Genomic DNA, 21,108 nt, shown 5'->3' with positions numbered 1-21,108 from the left:
TACACTGTGTCTTAGTTTCCTAGTATGTAGAAGTGGATAACCAGAGTATCTATTGCAAACGATATATGAAGTGCTTAGGACAGTTCCCAATGCACAGTTAAGTACCATATACGTGTGAACTACCACTATTGTTTAGTATAGACTATAATTTGCTTTGTAGGGCACTATTTCTCAAAGTGCAGTCTTTCTCAAAGCGCATCAAAATCATCTGGGTACCTTGCTTAAAATGCAGGCTTCTGGATCCCAAATCTTCTTAAAGAGCATCTTTGGTTATAGGCTCCACTGTATAAAACCGGCTACTGCAAAGGGGGAAAACTGGGGTGGGAGTGGGGAGCACCTGGATTCAGATGAAGTGACCAGAGGACTTCGAGGAACGGAGAACCAGGAGCAGTGGTCAGAGGAAGACATTTCCTCAACTTTCTAGACGATAAGAATCACACAAAATTCTGATTCAGTAGGTAGGTGCCCTTTCTGAAAATGTCCCAAGTGAGTCTTATCAAAGAAGTTTGGCAAACACTGCCTTAGAGATTCTCACAGATTTTTAGTACTCCCAGTTCTGCTTTAGATTCAAGATGCGGTGAGGGTCTGTGCTCCAGAAGTGCAAGCTACCAACTGCACCTGTTCGCTCAAAAGCACTTTGGCACTGCTGTGCGGTAGGTCACAAAAGAGGGGATCTTGTTCTCTCCCCGTAAGGCAGTTGCTGAAGAATGAGCTTAAAACCCATACTTTATTATCTCATTACCTGGAATTACAAATTGTGAAACACATCATGGGCTTTAAAGTTGATCTAGAGTCGTGGTCGTCAAAAATGTGGTCCCTCAACTCAGTGGCATCAGCATCAAACTGTTAAAAATCGAAACCATCAGGCCTTCCCCCAGGAGTTTAATCGCCTCCAGGTGATTCTGATGTTCGCTCAAGTTCGGGAACCACTGGCCAAGCCAAAGGAGTCTCCTTCAACAGTTTCTCCACCATAAAGTCACTGAATACTTCCAGTACTCTGCTTCCTTCTCAGTCCATTAATCTCTCCCCTCCCATCCCACATCTAATTAATCAGATTCACAGAAATCATCTACACATTTCAAAAACAACATAAAACTTTATTAAGAACATCTTATATTGTCATCAGATACAGCCAAAGAAAAGGGGGTAAATAAACAGGGAAACTTCATCTTCCCATGTGCTATTGCCACCTCAGAACAGACTTGTGTGCGGATGGCTGGAATTACAGACGGCAACAAATGCTCTGTATAAAGAAATTCAGTAACACAATGCTCCCTTTCTATACAGAGAAGAACTGGGTTTACACTTTAAAAAGCTTTGATATAGTGCAACAACTATGAAACAAGACTACTCTTTAGGAGCTATTTCTTAATAGAATACAAAGCAGTTTTGTAGCTTTATGTTATTTCATATAATACAAATTTTTAGAATGGAAAATTCAGAAAGGGCATTCTAACTTTCCCAATTAATTTGGACTTTTGAGTTTTTTCTTTCTAAAGATTTCTCAGAGCCAGTTCAATAACTATACTGTAATAGACTACCTGCTCATCTACAGTGACAACTGACTACCTAGTTTTGTTCTTTTAATTTTGCAAATCAAGATAACCAGGTCATCCCAGCTTTTGCTGATTCTGAAGGAATTCTTACAGAAAAGCCCTGATTCAGAGTGCATGTGAGAAGAGGTACCAAAATAGCTGCATCTGCAGTCAAATGCTCTACCGCTGAGCTATACCCCCTAAAATAGCTGCATCTGGACTGGTTTTCCTAGAGGGGGAGCTTGGCTATTGAGCAGAGCTGATTTTCTCGGACTCCCGGGTTCCCCCAGGTGGTTCTTTTACTTACTGTAGTGATGGAAGGAGCAGAGGGAACGCCAGGGAATCTGTTCAAATTGCCACTCCAGACAGCTCTCTGCACTGTTTGTGGAGAAAAGAGTGATGGTATCCATTCAAACCACAGTACCCCTACTGCAAGTGTGGTGACATGCTTTTCTCTTGAGGGGCCAGGCCAAACTGCACTCAAAGATGCATGATTTGCCTCATGTACATACAACACAGTGGAGAAAATGCTCATGATTTAGAATTTGGTATTATAGTACCCCATCTTACCCCATTTCTTGAGAAAATCTAAGTCTACCTTTTAGAAAGGAAGACTGTTCGCTGCTAAGGCTTACCATGTTAACTATCATAAGGCTGAAAAGATAACTTCTAAACCAGACCATATTATTTGTGTTTACAGTTAGTGAATTAACCAACAGCTAAAGGTTTGTGGAGGATTGGTCAAAGGGGGGGTAGGATTCAGGTTGAGTACTATCACTTATCACAAATCCCATCAAGCTCTTTAAAAAAATAATGCATTTTTATCATAAATATTTAGAACAGATACTGGCATTAAAATCAGTATCTAAGTCAGAAGTCTGTCTTAAGTGGTGAAAATATTTCAACAAACTTCTAATAATTCAAATCTTCCCAGGAGTACATAGTTTATAAATTAGTTTTAAATGGAAAAAATATATTTTGAATGGGTAAATCACCACTTTAGCAGGTCATAAATAAGATCAAGACACTGAAAATAAATTAATATACAAGTTTTTGCTTTCACTTTAACAAGAAAAACTAACTTACATGGTATACTTTTATAACAGGTATAACTAGGTTTTTATAATTGTGCATTGGTTACCCCACCACCCCCCATGCTGAGTCGTCTTCTTACATATCCTACACCTAGGGACAGAGGTACACAAGACAGACAGACACCCCAGTGTGTGAGTCTGGCTGCTGCACACCATTTCCTTAGTTAGACTGATGTTACAAATGCTGGTCAGGGTCTATTAGTAATTTGTCAACCACATTACAAGTTAATAAGTACATTCATGGTTAAGTGGATTAGGTTCCCAGGTGAGCTTTCTGTGGTAGTGTTTACAGGGAACCTAACTCCTATTGTTTCTGTGAGACAATGTGCCCAGAGGCCCAAAAGTTGACTAAAAGACTTTGGAATATAAGCCATAGATGGATGGGGACTACTAATATGTGTCTATGTTTTGGAGAGAGGTCAAACTGTTAAAAGCACTGCTTCCAGAACTATTGGGTACTGAAAATAAATACTTGCCTTCTCCTTCACATATAAATTCATTTTAACTATAATTTCTAATATTGAGAACAAAAGAGTGAAGCCATTCAGACTAGTGAGACATAATTGGCTTGTGGGATTTAAAGATGTTTTATTGACTATCTAGTTTGAATCTGCTTACAAGGAAAAGAAAAATGTCTAATATGTGATGAATGAAAATAATGTTTATCCTAAGTCATTATTGAGTACAAATCCACAGCTTAACAATGTGATTTAAAAAGAAAGCAGAAGAGCATGCAACTGCTCTAACACACAGGGTTAGAAATAAAAGGTAAAAGTACATTTGTTTTGGTAATTCTAAATATACAAATATAGCATTTGCCAGATCTACCCTGTAGTGTAGCACTGCTTAATTTCCAAATATACAGTCATTCAAAAACCTTAAGGAAACATTAAAAATGTTCCAGGTTACTTTACCGAAATTCAAGGAATATTGTGTTGAGATTTTAGAGCTAAAAATACTATTGTTTTTGAAGTTAAATGGCTAAGCGAATAATAAAAGTACCATTATTTTATGTTTCTTTTAATCCCCTAGATGGCTTTATGTTAAAGGGATCGATTATGTTAAAAAGAGACTGATTTGAAAATAGCAATCAGTTTCAGAATCAAAGTTGTCCTCTTGGTAGAAGGTCACATTTTACAACATTTCCAAAGCATTTTCATATTAACCTACTCAAATAATTCTAAACAGTTTGATCAAGGGGGTCCCTATTTAACACTCCTTTTATTCTACACTGGCAGCTGGAATGGAACCCCTACAGTACTATTGTGGAAAAGTTCTCTAAGCTTTAATCTGACCCTTTAGTGTTAAATTACTGACCTCTAGGGAATAAGGAATCAAAGGCATTAAAGAGGCACAGAACTGATATTTTGGTCAGGGAGAAGGGTGAAGCTTAAGTTGGAACATTTAGTCACTTCTACAATCAAGTCCTAACTATACCATAATAAAGTCTCTACCAACTCTTGATTAGTTCTCACCCTTTAGGAATTACATACTTTACAGTGATTAGATACTGAAGAAAATAAAGAAAAATATTTGAAAATACACGAAGAAATAGAAACATGGAATTTCTCACAAGGCCCTGGATCAAAAAAATTTACAAAAAGATCTTTTGAAAATAATCACTATTTGTGAGCTTATTAATACACAGAGATCATCACTTTGTTTAAACTAAGTCATGTTAACTTACCAATAAAATAGTAAACAAACCAACATTTTAAACAATTCTATAAATTACTTGTCACTTCTTTTGTTAGTCATTCTCTCAACCATATACAAAAATAACGCTACAGGACTGTCCACCTAACCTGTCTCCATTTCTTGCAAAGTCCTGGGCCCTGGAAAGAGACTGGTCATCAATCTTCACTGTAGATGTCCCCCGCAAAGGGCAGGTGCATGTGGCTTCCAGTGACATTGGGCAATCGGGATAAGTCTGGCAGGCTCTGGATCCGGGACCTGAGTTCTTTGCGCACCAGGGAAACTCTGGCTAACTTGCGCTTGTATTCCTGTAACATCAAACCACTTTCATTAGCATTCTTGGAGTTGAGAGAAGCACTATCTAGCTAATACTCTGCATAAAATCTGGTATTACACTCAGTTAATGCTAAATAAAAAAGGATGATTACAATGTTAGCATTAGGATCAAAGGAGGGACTTTGGAAATATACTGGTAAACTCTATTATTATGAAAAACCACAATCTTTCTTTTTTTGAAAGAGTGCGAGCACAAGCAGGAGGGGGGGAGGGGTAGAGGGAGAGAGAGAATCTTAAGCAGGCTCCATGCTGGGCGAGGCTCGATCTCACAACCCTGAGATCATGACCTGAGCTGAAATCAAGAGTCCGATGCTTAACTGACTGAGCCACCCACATCTGTGTTGTGGCACTGTTGTGACACATCTGTGAAAAGAAGACTAACAGATTAATATACTTAACCTCAACATAATAAGATTTTCAGGCATCCTTGAGCTTGGATAAGAAAAATTACGTATCTGTTTTCACAAACCTAAACTGAACATTAGCATTATTTTCAATTGTGAATGTTGGCAACAAACCACAGGAATATTATCAGTACCTTTGAGTCTGTCTCCAATAGAAACAAGTTGCTATACTACTACAATACAGTTTTTTAAAGCTATCTTGAAATATTGTTTATTTATTTATTTGCCAGAGAGAAAGAGAGAGAGACAGAGAGAACAAGCTGGGGGAGGGGCAGGCAGAGGGAGAAGGAGACTCCCGTTGAGCAGGGAGCCTGATGCGGGACTTGATGCCAGGACCCTGGGATCATGACCTGAGCCAAAGGCAGATGCTTAACTGACTGAGTCACCCAGGCATCCCAATATTGTTTACATTTATCATGACTTTGAAATTATGGTAGTTATTAGACCAACTAAACGCTATATAATGTGTCAGTAAAGAAGCATATATTATACAAATTTTATTATGTCAACAACTGTATTTTATATATAATTTGTTTCCTTTGTAATGCTATGCATTTTACTTTCTACATTAAAATACTGAACTTGAGAGGGGTCCAAAGCTTCACCAGACCACTAAAGGGTTCCAACGGCCCCAAAAAGGTTAGGAAACCCTGCCAACAGTGGCCCAAAGACCCAGAGAATGGAAACCAATCAAGATCGTATTTGGCTTAGAGGGAAACAGCCCATTCTCTACACTGGGAATATCTCCTTTTAACTGCAGTAGCCAGATTTCCACATGGAGAGAGAGGATCCTTCTATGCTCCATCACCTAGTGGAGGTGGGATATGAAAGGGGGAATCTAGAAAATAGGTATTCTTTCTTCTAGAAAAGACTAGAAACTTTCTCCCTCCCTCTAACCAATAACCAAGGCTGATCTCACAAACAAGACAGAAAAGTTGACTGATAAGCTTTCATTTTGGGTAGAAGGCCTATCCTTCTTCTTTAGTGTTTCTCAACTCTGTACATCAGAATCAGCTAAGAAATTTTTGAATAAACAGATTTTTTCAAGAGAACTTCAGTCCTACTACGTATCAATTAAATAAGAATAATCTCTGGAAGTGGGTCCAGAGTTCATGGATTTTGTAGAAGTTCCCAAAAGAATGATAATACAGAGTTGTGAGCCACTTCTTTAGTTTTTCTGCCTAAATGAAATCAACTTGTGAGGTTTCTTTGCATGACTGAGCCTCCTCCTTTAAAGAATAACCACATGTGGGGAAAGGAATTTGTAAGAATTACTAAAACTCAACTGCTCCAAGGGAATGGGGGAGAGGAGAATTCTGAAGCACGGGGAACTGGGCACAGGAGCAGGCGAAGCAGGCAAGGCTGGGAAAGTTCAAGGACAGCCTCAGGCACACAAGAGAGGTGTTAATTCTTGCCATGTCTACATGTCCCTGCATCTCTAATTTATCATGAAGATCAACATGGAGTAAAAGAGAGTTTAATAGAAATCTACAATCTCAAGGCATGATTTTCCCCTTCCCCTATCTCCTTCACCAGTGATACACACTGGAACACCAAGTAAGTTTCAGTATAATAGCTCTGAGTGGCATACAAAAGATTAACACCAGAATATTTCACATTCTAGATGCATACTTCTCAGTAGGATCTCATTACTCATGTCCACATTTAGCACGTTTCTTCCTTAAAACACACTGGTATGGGGGCAAACACTTATCTCCATCTGTCCCACTGTTCTTAGCTGAATCATTCTTGAATAAATAATACATAAAACACTCTGGGGTCAGCATGATATATTCAGATGCTGTTCAAACATGTTCAAAAACAATTATTCTCTGCTAGAGAACGGTTTGAGAAATGTCATATGTGCCTTTAGTGGTCATTACGGCTCACCCTAATTTCTAGTTTCTAGCATCCAGATAATTGTTCTTCAATCAAGATTTGATTCAAATGATATTGGCAGCTAAAAGCCTTCAGCCAATTGGTATCTACTGCAAACAAAAAATTGGCAAATATAAACAAAAGCTGCCATTTACTGAATGTCCATTATATGCCAGGCATTAAAATATGAACTCATTTAATCCTCTCAATAATCCCATGAGAAGAGTTACTATCTTTCATAAGCATGTGAAGTCATACTTTCCCAAATAGAAACAAAAGTATGTAGTAGTCAAAAGCTTTCTGCTTACTACCACAGGCAGGATCTCCTACCCAGAAGATTTAAGGAGCTGTGGCAAGCTGTCTGATGTGAGCCTGAAGAAGACACTGGATGAAACCTGATAACTACCTGATAACGTGAACCAGGTCATAGCCCTGAAAGTCTTAAATTACTTGACTAGGTGGTCTAGAAAGAGGCTCCAAGATTCCCCAGGTTGGTTTCTTATGGCAACAATGCTTATAAGAGGCGGTATTACTACTTTGATTCTGATGTACAGTAACGACAGTACTTCTCTCAAATCAAAATCATCACAGCACCTTGAATGCTCACAGCACTTTCAGAGAAATGCTATTGCAGCAGTCCCTGGCATATGCCAAGTATATATTTATTAAGTAATGGAGAAACAGCATTGAAAAAAAAAAAAAACAGATGAGGTCTCCTGCCTCCACAAAGCTAACATTTCAGGAGGAAGGAGACATAAAAAACATATAAATATTATTTCAGATATAAATACAGTGAAGAAAATAAAGTTGGGCAAAAGGAGAATAAGATGGAGCAATGTAGGCGGATAGTTAAGAGGGGATTAAAGATTCAAAACGTTCTTTCGGAACCAGTGACCTAGAGACTCACTTCCAGCATGACAGTGTGAGGAGTTCAACTGACCCACTTCCTGGTGAAAACTATTTTTAAAAACCATACTAGCCATTTAAAGCTTCTGGAAACGATCCTAAAGGCAAAGAACGTATGAAGAAACATCTATTACAGAAAAATCCATTAAGAAGGGCAGGCGTCTGTGGTATCTAAACCAAGATGTCCCCCCCCCCCCCCCAGCTCAGCAAGGCAGACACCCCTCAGACCACTGCAAGAACACAAGGATCACTCTCTGGCAGCTCCCAGTCAGAGTGCTTTCTTCCTGAGAAGGGCAAGGCATCAGCATTTGTCATCCTATCCCCGGCTACCTGTTGCTAAGGCTGCCTCACAGAGGCCCTTCACTCAGCCCCCACTGGTGAAACAGAGGCTCTACCTTGCATGTGGCAAGCCAAGAATACTGGGGCACTGACAAGCCTTGCGCATGACTCAGGAGGTGATGGTCTAATCAGAAAGGGAAAGCTGAGACGAACACAGGCTGCTGCCTCCTCCTCTTACTAAGAGCTCAGCATCTACAGCAGAGGTAACACTCAAACAGAAGTTTACCATTGTCCCTGCTCCTAGTTACAGACCCCCAACACAAAAAATTTTTGCCTGACAGAAGAAGCAGGCCATAAAACAGACAAAACCTAATCTCTTCACATTTTAGTTACAACAACAAAGCAAGGAGAAGTTCAAGCCTAAGGGAACTGTCAAGAACAGTGGAGGCTGGTGAAAAGCAATTAGAAGATTCGTAATAGGAGCTAAACTGTAGGCCAACTAATTTGCAGGAAAGAAATAGGGTAGAAGACAGCTGAAGGTGACTTCCTGGTGTCAGAACAGATATCTAACACTGACCTCAGAAAGAAAATCAGTTATCTCAAAGAGATATCTGCACTCCATGTTCACTGCAGCCAAGATATGGAAACAACTAAGTTTCTGTCAACGGATGAAAGGATAAAGATGATGTGGTATATACATATATACAATGGAGTATTACTCAGCTGTAAGAAAAAAGATAATTCTGGCATTTGCAAATGGATAAACCTAGAGGACATTATGCTAAGTGAAATCAGTCAGAGAAAGATGAACATTGTATAATCTCACTTACATGTGGAATCTTAAAAAAAAAAAAGATGAACTTAATAGAAACAGTAGAATGGTGGTTGCCAAAAGCTGGGATGGGAGGGGGGGATGGGGAGATGCTGGTCAAAGGGTACCAGCCTTCAGTTATAAGATGAATAAGCTCTGGAGATCTAATGTACAGCATGTTGACTATATTTAATAATACCGTGTTGTGTACTTGACATTTGCTGAGAGGAGACCTAAGTGTTCTCGCCACACACACACAACTATGTGACGTGATGGATGTGTTAATTACCCTGATTGTGGTGATCATTTCAACAAAATAGACATGTGTCAAATCATCACACTGTACAGTTTAAATATATACAATTTTAGCTGTCCATTTTACTTCAGTAAAGCTGGGAAAAACAAATCTCTCCTTATTCTATCAGTAAACCAACACTGACTGCACCCCCACCCCCCAAAAAACCCTAAGCATGAAAGAGAAAACAAAAATTGTGGGTCCAGTGGCACACATGTACTGTATCGGGAAATTCAACCTGATAAGTCAGTCAATAGGTAAAGCCAATACCGGTTTTTTAAATCCCTTTCATAATCTCATTCTTTGCTAACTAAACCTGCATTTTGCAAAAATAGCTTTCAAAAAATTTATTTTGTGTTTCAACTTAACTTTTTTCCCTAAATGAATTTAATTCTGTTCTAGCTCCAAAGAGAACTTGAATTTTAAAATTTAAGATAAAAAATTCCCCCAGAGCAAAACCATTAAGAAATTAAGCCCCTTCCCTTAGCAATAAATATTGAGCTGATATATACTGCTTTTACTGCAAATGTATAGTATTGTTTATTCTGCCAGTATGAAAAACTTGACGCAAATCAAAACCACAAAGATACCACTTCACACCTACAATTATGGCTATAATAAAAAGGACAGACAAGGGGCGCCTGGGTGGCTCAGTTGGTTAAACATCCGACTCTTGATTTTGGCTCAGGTCATGATCTCAGGGTTCTGAGATCAAGCCCGCACATCGGGCTCCACACTAAGTGCGGAGTCTGCTGGAGATGCTTTTCCTCTCGCCCTCTGCCCCTCCCCCACTCCCACTCATGCACATGCGCTCATTCTCTTTCTCTCAAATATTTAACAAACAAACAAACAAACAAAAAGACAAGACTATAACAGGTGCTGACAAACATGTGGAGAATCCAGAACCCTCACACACTGCTGGTGAAAATGTAAAGTGGTCTGGCAATTCCTAAAAAAAACATACAGAGTTACCATATAACCCAGCAATTCTGCTCCTTGGAATATACAAGAGAAATGAAAATGTATGGCCACACAAAAATTTTAATATGAATGTTCATAGTAATTCATAACAGCCAAAAAGTAGGAAAAAACCTCAAATATCCGTCAGTTGATGAATAGAGAAACAAAACATGATATATTTCTACCATGTAATATTATTTGGCCATAAAAATAAACAAAGTATTGATATATGCTACAACATGAAAGATCCTTGAAAACATGCTAAGTTAAAGAAGCTAGCTAAATAGACTATATACTGTATGGTTCCATTTATATGAAATCTGCAGAAGAGCCAAATATAGAGCCAAGCTTAGGGCTTGGGGTGGGATGAAGTGGAAATGGTTAAGAGCTTTCCTTTACGGTGGATAAAAATGATCTAAAATTGTAGATTGTAGTGATGGCTGCAAAATCCTGTAAATATATTTAAAAACTGTACACCGTAGGAGTGCCTGGTAGACTCAGTCAGTAGAGCATCTGACTCTTGATTTGGGGGTTTTAAGTTGGAGCTCCCTGTCGGGTGTAGAGATTACTTAAAAATAAAATCTTAAAAAAAAACAAACCTGTACCCTGTTACATGGCATGTGAATTACATCTCAATAAAAATATTAAAGGAAGGGAAAAAAAGGCTTTGTGAGTCTGAGAACCTCAGTGCCACAAACAGTACTGTTTCTTTTTTTAAGAAGATTTTACTTATTAGAGAGAGAGAGAAAGAGAGATCACACTAATGGGGAGAAGCAGAAGGAGAGAGACAAGCAGACTCTGTGCTGAACTCGGAGCCCGATGTGGGGCTTGATCTCATGACCCTGAGATCATGACTTGAGCTGAAATCAAGGGTCGGATGCTTAACCGACTGAGCCACCAAGGCACCCCCAAATAATATTGTTTTTAATGGGAAATGGATTCCAAGTTCTGCTACTTTACTAAGAAATTCACTTAAAAAAGAAAAACATTCAAGGATAAGGGTGAGCCTGTTATTCCAGGTGCAGTAAATGCCAAGCTCATATAATATAAATACTCTCCACCAAATTCCAACCTGATTTCTTGGAAAGACCACTCTGTTCATGCAGATATTATATAAAAACCAGTGATGAACATGAGTGATGGTCAAAAGGGTCAAACAAAAGCAATGCCATAGAAAATAAACAGGCACTGCTTATAGTAACTACTTTCTATACATCACCTGTAACTTATAACACCTACTAATTTACATACCAACATTTTAGATGTCAGTTTGACAGTCTTCCGACTTGAGATTCTAGCTCTTACTGCATATTATTTTCATTTTCATTTTTCAAATAATGCATCATTCTGCTATTTGATATTGAATTCGAAGGTCTCAACTGATCTACTCCATACTTCAGTTAAATGTTTCTTGAGTATCTACTATAGAAGGTACCAGTCACTGTGCTGGGAACACAAAGATGAACCATAATCCTTACCTAGAAGAATACACAATTTAATCGGCATGCAAACAAATGAGTAATTACAATAAAGTACGATGTATTCCATTAGAGGCAAAAACCACTTTCTGTGACATACCAGAACTGGAGGATGGAGGACTTTGCCACACTGCAGAGTTCAGGGAAAGGTTTCAGAACTGAGGAGAGGTGAGTAGAACATAATAGGACATGGGAACAGCAAGATAAAAGGGCAGGGAGGATAAAGAGCATGATATGAGCAAGCCAATTCACTACCACCACAGAGCATGGTGCAAAGTGAAGAAATTAATTCCATTACCAAATACAGTCACATTTAAGAGGATGAACCTGAGGAAGAAAGCCAATTAGTTTACTGCAAATGTCTAAGAAAGACAGAGTAGGGCCTGAACCAAGCCAGCAGCAGTAGGGGCACTTCACAAATTACACTGTACGTCAAGCAGCAACGCACTTTACAAACTACACTGTATGCACGCAATACCTTAACTCAAAAGACAAAAAGAATCTGTATTAAGAAAAATCAGCAGGACTGGTTGTAGTTCTGATGTGAAGAATGATGAGGTTTTAGGCTTGATAAGTGGTTGGAAGGAGGTGCTATTATCTGAGGTAGCAAAGATGGGTAGAAACTCCTTTGCGGAAGTAAACAGTTCAATTTTCAGCATGTCAAGTGTGTTATCCTTGGGACTTCTAGTAGAAGGCACTTGGAAATGTGGTTCTAGCATTCTGAGCTGGAAGTAAGATTTGGGCTTCAGAGGCAGCAAATAAAAATCTATCTATAAACCATGAAACGTGCAGGAGCCCATTAGGCCTGTTTGAATGCATATACAGAAATGCTTCTGAGCCATCTTAAGCCATTTTGCTTCACCCTTCCCCCACTCTATCTTCTATATATCTACCATCAGCCAAGATATTGTCAAACTTTGCTCTTCGTGGTTTCAGAAAAAAATAAATGTATACTGAACCTGATTTACTGAATTATCCATCATAGCACACCACATCCTTATGATTCTAATGTACACCAAAATATGGCAAGTCCCCTCCCATTCCTGGTTGGGAAAGAGACATACAAGAAAGAGAAGTAGGCTAATGACAGAAGGCAGAAATGTTCCCAGTATTAAAAAGGACTAAAAAAAACAGTGAAAGCTAATCAGGAAGGCCTATACGTGGAAAGGTTTGAACTTTTTTTCTTAGGAAAATACCGATTTTCCCAACAGATTCCTTTGGTACTATGACTATCCAACCCTCAGAAGAACAATATACCATTCACATCCATTATCTGAAGAACTCAGTAATCATCCTTAACCAACTCAGTATCTGCTCTCCAAGTTCTTATGAGAGAATTCAATACAAATCGGTATAATCTGAGATTTCAAAAAGGTCCACTTAAAGCATTTCATATTTGAAAAGTTTAACGGATTCCCACTTCTTAAGTGTGGGCTGCACATGGTGACTTATTTCCAAAGAGTAGAGTATAAAAAGGGGAAAAAAATCAACTAACTTTACAGTGGAGAAGCCTGACAAACAATGCCTCAGCAAGGCGATCAAGGGCACATCAACACTGATAGGTCATTTGATAGTAAGTACCTTGATAAAATGTGATGAAAATGGCACTTGACCTCTGTGTCTTCCTGTCTTCCTCCCTTCCATTCTAATTTTGAGAAAAACATCAGACAAATCCCAACTGAGGGACATGTCACGAAATCCCTGAGCAATATTCCCCAAAACCATCAAGATCATCAAACACAAGGAAGGTCGAAAAAAGTGTCACAGCCAAGAGTCTAAGGAGACATGACAAATAAATGTAATGTGATAACCCAGATGGGATCCTAGAACAGAAAAAGGACATTAGGTAAAACTTTGAAAGATCTGAATAAAGTATGGAATTTAGCTAATAAAAATTGGCTTACTAATTGTGACACACATACCATAGTAACATAAAAGATTAACAGGGGAAACTGGATATGAGGTATAATGGGAACTCTATGTACTATCTTCATAGATTTTCTGTGAACTTAAAATTGTCTAAAATAAAAAGTTTATTTAGGGCGCCTGGGTGGCTCAGTTGGTTAAGCGACTGCCTTCGGCTCAGGTCATGATCCTGGAGTCCTGGGATCAAGTCCCGCATCGGGCTCCCTGCTCCGCAGGGAGTCTGCTTCTCCCTCTGACCCTCCCCCCTCTCATGTGCTCTCTCTCTCTCATTCTCTCTCCCTCAAATAAATAAAATCTTTAAAAAAAAAATAAATAAATAAAATAAAATAAAATAAAATAAAAAGTTTATTTAAAAAAAATCTAATGGAAAAATTAAACATTTTCCCAGATTACTGAAGCCACTTTGCATACATTCTTATCTTAATCATCACAAAAATCCTGCAACAGAGGTATCACTATCCCTGTTTTACAGATGAGAAAACTGAGATTTAGAAAACTAAGCATAAATTGCTCAAGTCAGAAATGCCTGACGGCAGTCACACAACACATTTTATTTAATAACATTTGTCAAAATTAATGAATAATAAACTAATGGATCTTAGTTATTCTTGGCCAAATGCTATAACAATTACCATTCAAAAAGATGATACAATCAAAAACTATTCAAGATGTTTTGTAGAATACTATTTATATTAAATTATCCATATTCTGATGCAGATTTGTTAAGAATATTGTAGAATGATCTGCAATTTCAGACTCCAAATAACATATTAATACACTAAGTTTACTAACAAATAATGAGGAATTCTGTAGTATTAAACCTGCTCTGTACACAAAATTTTTGTGCAGCCAAAAATGATACAAATTTCTAAAAAAAATTTTTTTTTTAAATGATACAAATTTCTCTTCAGAATCCTTTGTCCAAATTACCCCTTTTACCTGCCCAGGATCTGCATCCAATTTCTATCCATCCTGCAAGTGCCAGCTTAAATCCCAAGCACTCCAACTGAACTTTCCCTGATTACTTCCACACTGAACTTTCACTACTGCCTGATCACTCAACAACATCCTGCTCTGACATCCTATTGACTATTCACATACTACACATATAGGATATACTAGAAAGTTGATGAACAATGAGAACACAAAAAAATAACAGAAAACAATTCTAGTCATCTGAATAGCTAAAGCCCTTTCACACACACTTATATTTCTTAAGAAATGCAACATTCATAAGAAAATACAGATCTTTTCTTCATTAATGGTTTAGCTACAACCTTTTTAAAAAAAATTTATTTTGTGGGGGGAAGGGCAGAGGGAGAGAGAATCCTTAAGCAGACTCCCCACTGAGTGGCAGAGCCTGCCAAGGGCCAGGCCTGATGCAGCCTGATCTCACAAGCCTGAGATCATGACCGGAGCCAAAATCAAGAGTCAGCTGCTCAACTGAATGAGCCACCCAGGAGCCCCAAAAATTATTTTTGAAAAAAGGATATAAATCAAATGAAAAATTTACCCGAGTGCTTTTCTACTAGGAACAAATGATATTTAAATTAACTAGAGAACCAACTTTGCATCTTTTCCTTCTACAAATTCTCTTTGCAGTCTTCACCACCAGTTTAGCCAAAAGCTATTTACAATATTTTAAATGAGACACATCATAAATCCATAACTATTTTTTTTAAAGTAGTTTTTACACCCAATGTGGGGTTCGAATTCACGACCCCAAGATCAAGAGTCACCCACTCCACTGACTGAGCCAGCCAGGGGCCCCCCTAGGGCCGTTAACTATTACGTACATGCTATACTTTGAGTAGTGTATGTGTTATATATCCAAAACTCTACAACAAGAGATATGCTTTTCAGAACCCCAGGCTTCCTCAAACCACCTCTCCCAACTTTTAATCACGATTTTCCAAACTTCAATTAGCTAACTGCCACCTTTTATTTCTTCACAAGTTACTATGCTGTTAAATCAACTCACTTTTTAAGAGCTTCATTCTAAGAAACAACATCCATATAATGACAGCTTCGTTGTGCTACTTGGAATCTCACTCACACACTAAAATAACTACTAGAATAAATGTTCTCAGGCAGCACGGTGGCAGGAGTAACACTTGGAACCAAAGCTTTACCTCACTCCCATCAACTGTTCACGAGTCACTTTACATCTCCTTCGCTATTTCCCTCATTTAACAAGACCTGTATTTCTGTCCTTTATTTGCTGAAACTATATGTGGTTTCATTTACAGATACACACGTTGTGTCTCCATCCCAAGGGCTGAAAACTTTGTATTACCATGTACTTCAACATTAATGAATTAGGTGTGATGTCTTGTGCACACTGAAAGTGGATTAGAGGCAAGCTTGAAATACGAACTACCTTTGGAAAACCCTTTCTTTACAACTGAGTGTATATTGTCTATCCTCTCCATTTTAAAAAACCTACCTTAAGACCAGACACTGCCACAGAAACTTTTTCTACTTTAGCCTCACATTAACTTCCTGTGAGCCACTACTATTAGTTATTTCTGAACTTAAATACTATTATACTGTTGCCTAGTCTTCATATCCATAATTAGGGTGAAACACACTTTGTGTCCAGCAGAGCACTGGCTATGAAGTCCCTAGTCAATACTTCTGGGCATGAAGTCAGATCTGGGTGCAAGCCTCCTCAATTTACTACCTATGTGATTTTAGGTAAGGACTCCCTAAGATTATCTAAGCCTCAGGTGTTTTCTTTATAAAATAGGGATCCCTATTAAAATAGGGATCCCTATTTTATAGGGATGTAAGGATTAAATAAGTTAATGTACAAGTTTTCAAATTATGAAGTGCTATATAATTTGTGATTATCATTCTGGGATGGTACCAGAACCATCTTGCACTAAGAGCAAAGAAAACAAATGTTCCAAACTTTGGAGTTCTTATTCATTTTAAGGCTGACCCAAATACCTTTGTTCTAAAATTCCAATTGCCTTAAATAAATGTTTTAACTATTTCTGAATTTAAGTATTTACATGGCTGTTTTCTTGCAGATGCTACTAATAATTCCACTCTTGGGTCATACTTGACAGTGACTTTTTAAAAAAGAAAGACTTAGGAGAATTTCAACTGCATCCACATGTGGTCATTAAAAACTGGGCAACAACTGCAAGCCTCAGGCCTACCACAGTACAGCCCCTTTCTCCTATCCACTTTCTGAGAGCTGCTGTAGCAGGAGGAATGCATCAAGCAGGAAGCCCAATCCCGATTCTACTGAGCAAGCTGCGTAGCGTTTGCAGGATGCAAATCTGAGCATGGCCCGTTTTAGAATGCTCTGAAAACAGGGCTTTGAGAAGTCATTCTCTCACTTTTCATTTGTAAAACCAATCTTTATGGTCCCTTTCAAGAACAATGTGGTGGGACTGGGTAACACCCAATAAAAAGATACGCTAGGATTTTTTTTTTTTTTTTTCCCCAGCAAAGGAAACAGGGAACATCTGAGGATGATGGTTAAAGACTTTCCCCTACAGTATTTCTTGACGATGGAGATAGTGGTGTAGTATTTCCATGACACCTTATTTCCAAAGTATTTCCGAGGGCATAGCTATGCAAATATCTAAGCAATTTAATTTCTCCCTGTATATCTCAATATATGTATCCTTAGTCTGAAATCTGATTGATTCAGTTCTATTTAAAATTTATCTGTTTTATCATTCTTACCAGTCTTTATTGTAACTAAATATCTGAGAATTAAAATAAGTAAATTCTTGGGTTAGAAAAGAGCAAATTAGTGTTGAAGGAAAAGTTAGTTATCTTCACTCAAAATAGTATTGAGACATAATTTTTATATTATAGAACCCAATCTTTACAATCTTGGTTCCTTTTATTTGTTCTCTTGCAGACCCCTAAATGGTTTTGTTCTTTGACGTGTATTTCATTGTTCTTTGCCTCTCCTAAAATGTTAACATACACATCTTTCTTAAGCCTCTGTCTTCAATATAACTATAAGCTTTGATTCTTACTTTTCGGGAATCACTGTAATTGACTTCATTTTGGTTACCCTGGGGTTGGGGCTCTTTGCTAGGATAGGAAAAGTTAATTGAAGTATTGATCAAGACTTAAAAAAAAAATTGCACAAGGTTTTGTTTTTTAACAAGGCCAAAAAATTCCGTGATGTTAGGAACTTTCTGAGACTGAGTAGTCAAGTCTATTGCTATCTCCAGGAGAAAGGGCAAAGCAGATAAAGATACTCAGTGGTTTGTTCTAACTTGTCTTCCATAAATACCCAAATTTGGCTTGGGATCTAATCCTGCTTTTGATCATTTTAAAAAATATATAAATGCAGCTATCAAATCCTTTATTTCCTTTCACATCACACTCCTCTCTGATGAAGCCATTTTTCCTTGACTATGTGCACAAGTTTTACCATTTAGTGGGAAATACTTTAGTGTAAATAACCTCTAACACAACCTCTCACATCCTTTGAAGGCTTACTCTCATTCTCCTAAATAAGTTTTCTAAAGGCAGATTTTACTTTAAAAATATCCTTGAAATAAATAATTCCCACCTGTTAATAAGTTACAAAGGTTCATTAGCCTTCTAAATTGTTAACAAGCGGAAAAAAGACAGTTTTCTCAGGGACTATTTTCTCTGCAAGGAACCCAATGCCCACCTGGTTATCAACTAGGTTTTGGAAAATCAATGCTAACTTGTAATACGGGTAGATACTGTTATAAATAAGCTTTATACATTTCTAGATGCACTCTAGCATATTGTGACCCTAACTAAAATTTTGATGTGCTTACTAAATGCCAACCATTAGAATCACTTGTTCTAAGTGATCTATTTAATCTTCACTGGTAGAAACCATTATTATCCCTGCATTACATATAATGAAACTAAAGCACAATTAACTACTGATTAAGAAACTTCTCCCAAAATCAAGAGATTAAGGAGCAAAAAGGAATTCAAACCTAGACAGTCTGGGTTCAGAATCCTCATGCTTAACCATTATGTTACCCTTTCATATCTTGGTATTATTAATGGGATAGGTATTCTGAGGAAATAGGTTATCCAACTGAAAAGTTACTTTACATCAAATACAGGATCACTACAGTGGCAGGACTAAGTCCTGTCCGTAAAACAAAATCCTACAATCAAATTGTGACTTTTATTAGGTAGTCTAATTCTGCCATTTAAACATCTCTGGAATTCCCAGTAGTGGAGAGTTGTCCTTTTCTCATGAATAATAGCATATGGGCCTTAACACTAATTTTTTTAAACACAAAAAGGACGAATAATAGTAAAAGCAGCAAAAACACAGAGAAAACACAAGGGAAATGACACAAGAAAAGGAGCTAGTCTACTCAGGACTGATGACCAATATTCCAGGAAAGCAGAACCTGCTGTTAATTATCAGTTTTGATCTTGGTGGGGAAGAGGTTGTCCAGAAGCTAATAGCATATAAGCTAATTCTGTTTATTAAACAATTATCAAGTTGGGAGCAGTAATTTAAGTCAGTGAGCTTTAACAAGCAAGTTAATTTTTCTATTCTACTGATATTTAAATGAGGAAGTAGACTTAATTATGCTATCTTTATTTTCATTTTCTGTGTGACCTTTCAGCCTCACTCCCTCAGTACATATTATCCAGTTACTAAAGAATCACACTATCTCAGAGTAATAATCAGCTAATCTGGTGTTTACCAAATTGGGTGTCTCATGAAACACTGTTACACAAAGTTTTAACATTCAGATCACAAGTCAGAGATTCTGAGCTTTTTGGGAGCAAAAAGTTTCTTTGCTACATCCCTCCAACCCTTAATATGCTCACGTTCAGAGCAAAGCTCCAAGAGCAAAATCTGATTTATAACATTCCTCAAAATCACTGAAATACATTTTTGCTGAATACATCCCACCCACCTCCCAGGGCTAATAGTTTATATATAGAATACAAACAATAGACCCAACATTTCTCTTGTCCTGGTCATTCAACCTCTTCTTCACCACTTCGAACAGCAAACTCACTATTTTATTTATCCTTCACTTTTGAAGAGTAGTTTCATTGGATATAGAATTCTAGGTTGGTGAGGTTTTTCTTTCAACACTTTTCATCCCTCTTCCCTTCTTGCTCAAGTGGTTCTGCTGAGAAACCCACTGTAATTCTCATCCTGTCTCCCTTGCCCCTACTGTTTCTTCCAAAGTTTTGTCTTTGGCTTTCTGCAGTTTGGAAAAGATATGCCTAAGTGTAGACTGTAGGTTTTTTTGGTATCCTGCCTAGTATTTGTTCTTGGAATTTCCTAGATCAGTAGTTTGATGTCAGTCATTAATTTTGAAAACTCTTGGTCATTACGTCTTCAAATATTTCTTCTGCTTCAATTGTTCTCCTTGCGTTCCAAGCACGTGTGTGGCATCTTTCCAAATTATCCCACAATTCTCGAATGTTCTGTTGGATTTTTCCCCTTTTCTTTTTGCTTTTCAGTTTCGAATTTTCTATTGACCTATTATCAAGCTCACTGATACTTTCCTCAGCAGTGTCCAGTCTATTGAAGTGTCCATCAAAGGTACTCCTCCTTTGTGTTTTTTATTTCTAGCATGGTATCTACTTTTCCATTAGAGTTATTAACACATTAATCAGTTAAATTCCTGGTCTGATAGTTCCAAAAGTCGTTCTCTACATGAATCTGTTTTGTCTCTTCAGGCTGTTTCTTGGCTTCTGGCATGCCTTGTAATTTTTTCAAAAGCTGAACATGATTATCAGGTAATAGGAACTGAGGTAAATGGGTCTTTATTGTGAGGTTTTACCTTCATCTGGCCAGGAGATGGGCTGTGTTTGCTGTAGATATGGATGACAGAGGCTGAAACTCAGTTCTTTATTAAACAGTCCTTTCACATTAGTGAGTTCTAACTAGCAGAAGGGTCTTGTCACCTGTAACATATCCACTGGTCCTAGTTGTACCCTCTTATCTAAACCCAACTCCTCTCCTCTGGTAGTTTTCAAACTATCTTCTGATAGTTTCATGTGGAGACAGCACATAAATTATGCCTGTCCCCAAGTCTGATCTTTGATATCCCCATTTCCTTCAAATGTCCTCCAAGGTATTGTTTCTATTTCCTTTGTCATCCTGGCCCCTGCCTCTGCAGTTAATTCCTTTTGCTAACGTGGAATCCAGAGTTGAGTAAGAAACCCATCAGTGACTGAACCAGCAACCAATGAAAGAGAATGTACTTGCCATATTCTGAACACTCAGTGTATCTTAACACTGTTTAAGCCAGCTATGTCACCATGCTACCTGCTCCATGACTAGTGTTTCCTCTCATGAAGTGATGCCAAGCCAAGTCCTGACCATACTGATGCAGTGAACTTAGGAGGAACTGACGGTGAAAGTTTTTAAGCAGAGAAAGCAATGCAAGATTCCCAAAGATCCCCATTCAATTTGCACTGGTCATGGAACAATGGTCATTAAACTGTGAACCATTATTAGTCTCAGAGGTGGCCCTAAACTGAAGTTGTAAGCAAATCTGTGTGCA

At 38.0% G+C, this 21,108-nt stretch overlaps 1 protein-coding gene across 4 annotated transcripts in view; it reads right to left on the bottom strand.

The window, feature by feature from the left end:
• Positions 1-1,076: 1,076 nt before the first annotated feature.
• The window catches only part of RPRD1A (regulation of nuclear pre-mRNA domain containing 1A), a 71,074-nt gene continuing 51,042 nt past the window's right edge, over positions 1,077-21,108 (bottom strand). Inside the window, exons 7-9 of one of the 4 annotated variants that reach the window (XR_013443330.1) lie at positions 4,435-4,632; positions 1,843-1,913; positions 1,077-1,243 (exon numbers count right to left, since the gene is read on the bottom strand). Coding sequence is in view for 2 of the 4 variants with exons in the window: in XM_036089365.2 (XP_035945258.1) it covers positions 4,483-4,632 (150 nt within the window). In the remaining 2 variants the exon portion in view is untranslated. Of the gene's footprint in view, positions 4,633-21,108 lie in introns of all 4 variants that reach the window. The other 3 variants (XR_013443329.1, XM_036089365.2, XM_036089364.2) reach the window with 3 other exon arrangements.

The sequence above is a fragment of the Halichoerus grypus genome, chromosome 13 (assembly GCF_964656455.1).
Source record: "Halichoerus grypus chromosome 13, mHalGry1.hap1.1, whole genome shotgun sequence".
In the NCBI taxonomy this organism is placed as follows: domain Eukaryota; kingdom Metazoa; phylum Chordata; class Mammalia; order Carnivora; family Phocidae; genus Halichoerus; species Halichoerus grypus.
The sequence above is the reverse complement of the archived record's forward strand: the minus strand, read 5'-3'. Positions and strand labels throughout refer to the sequence as shown.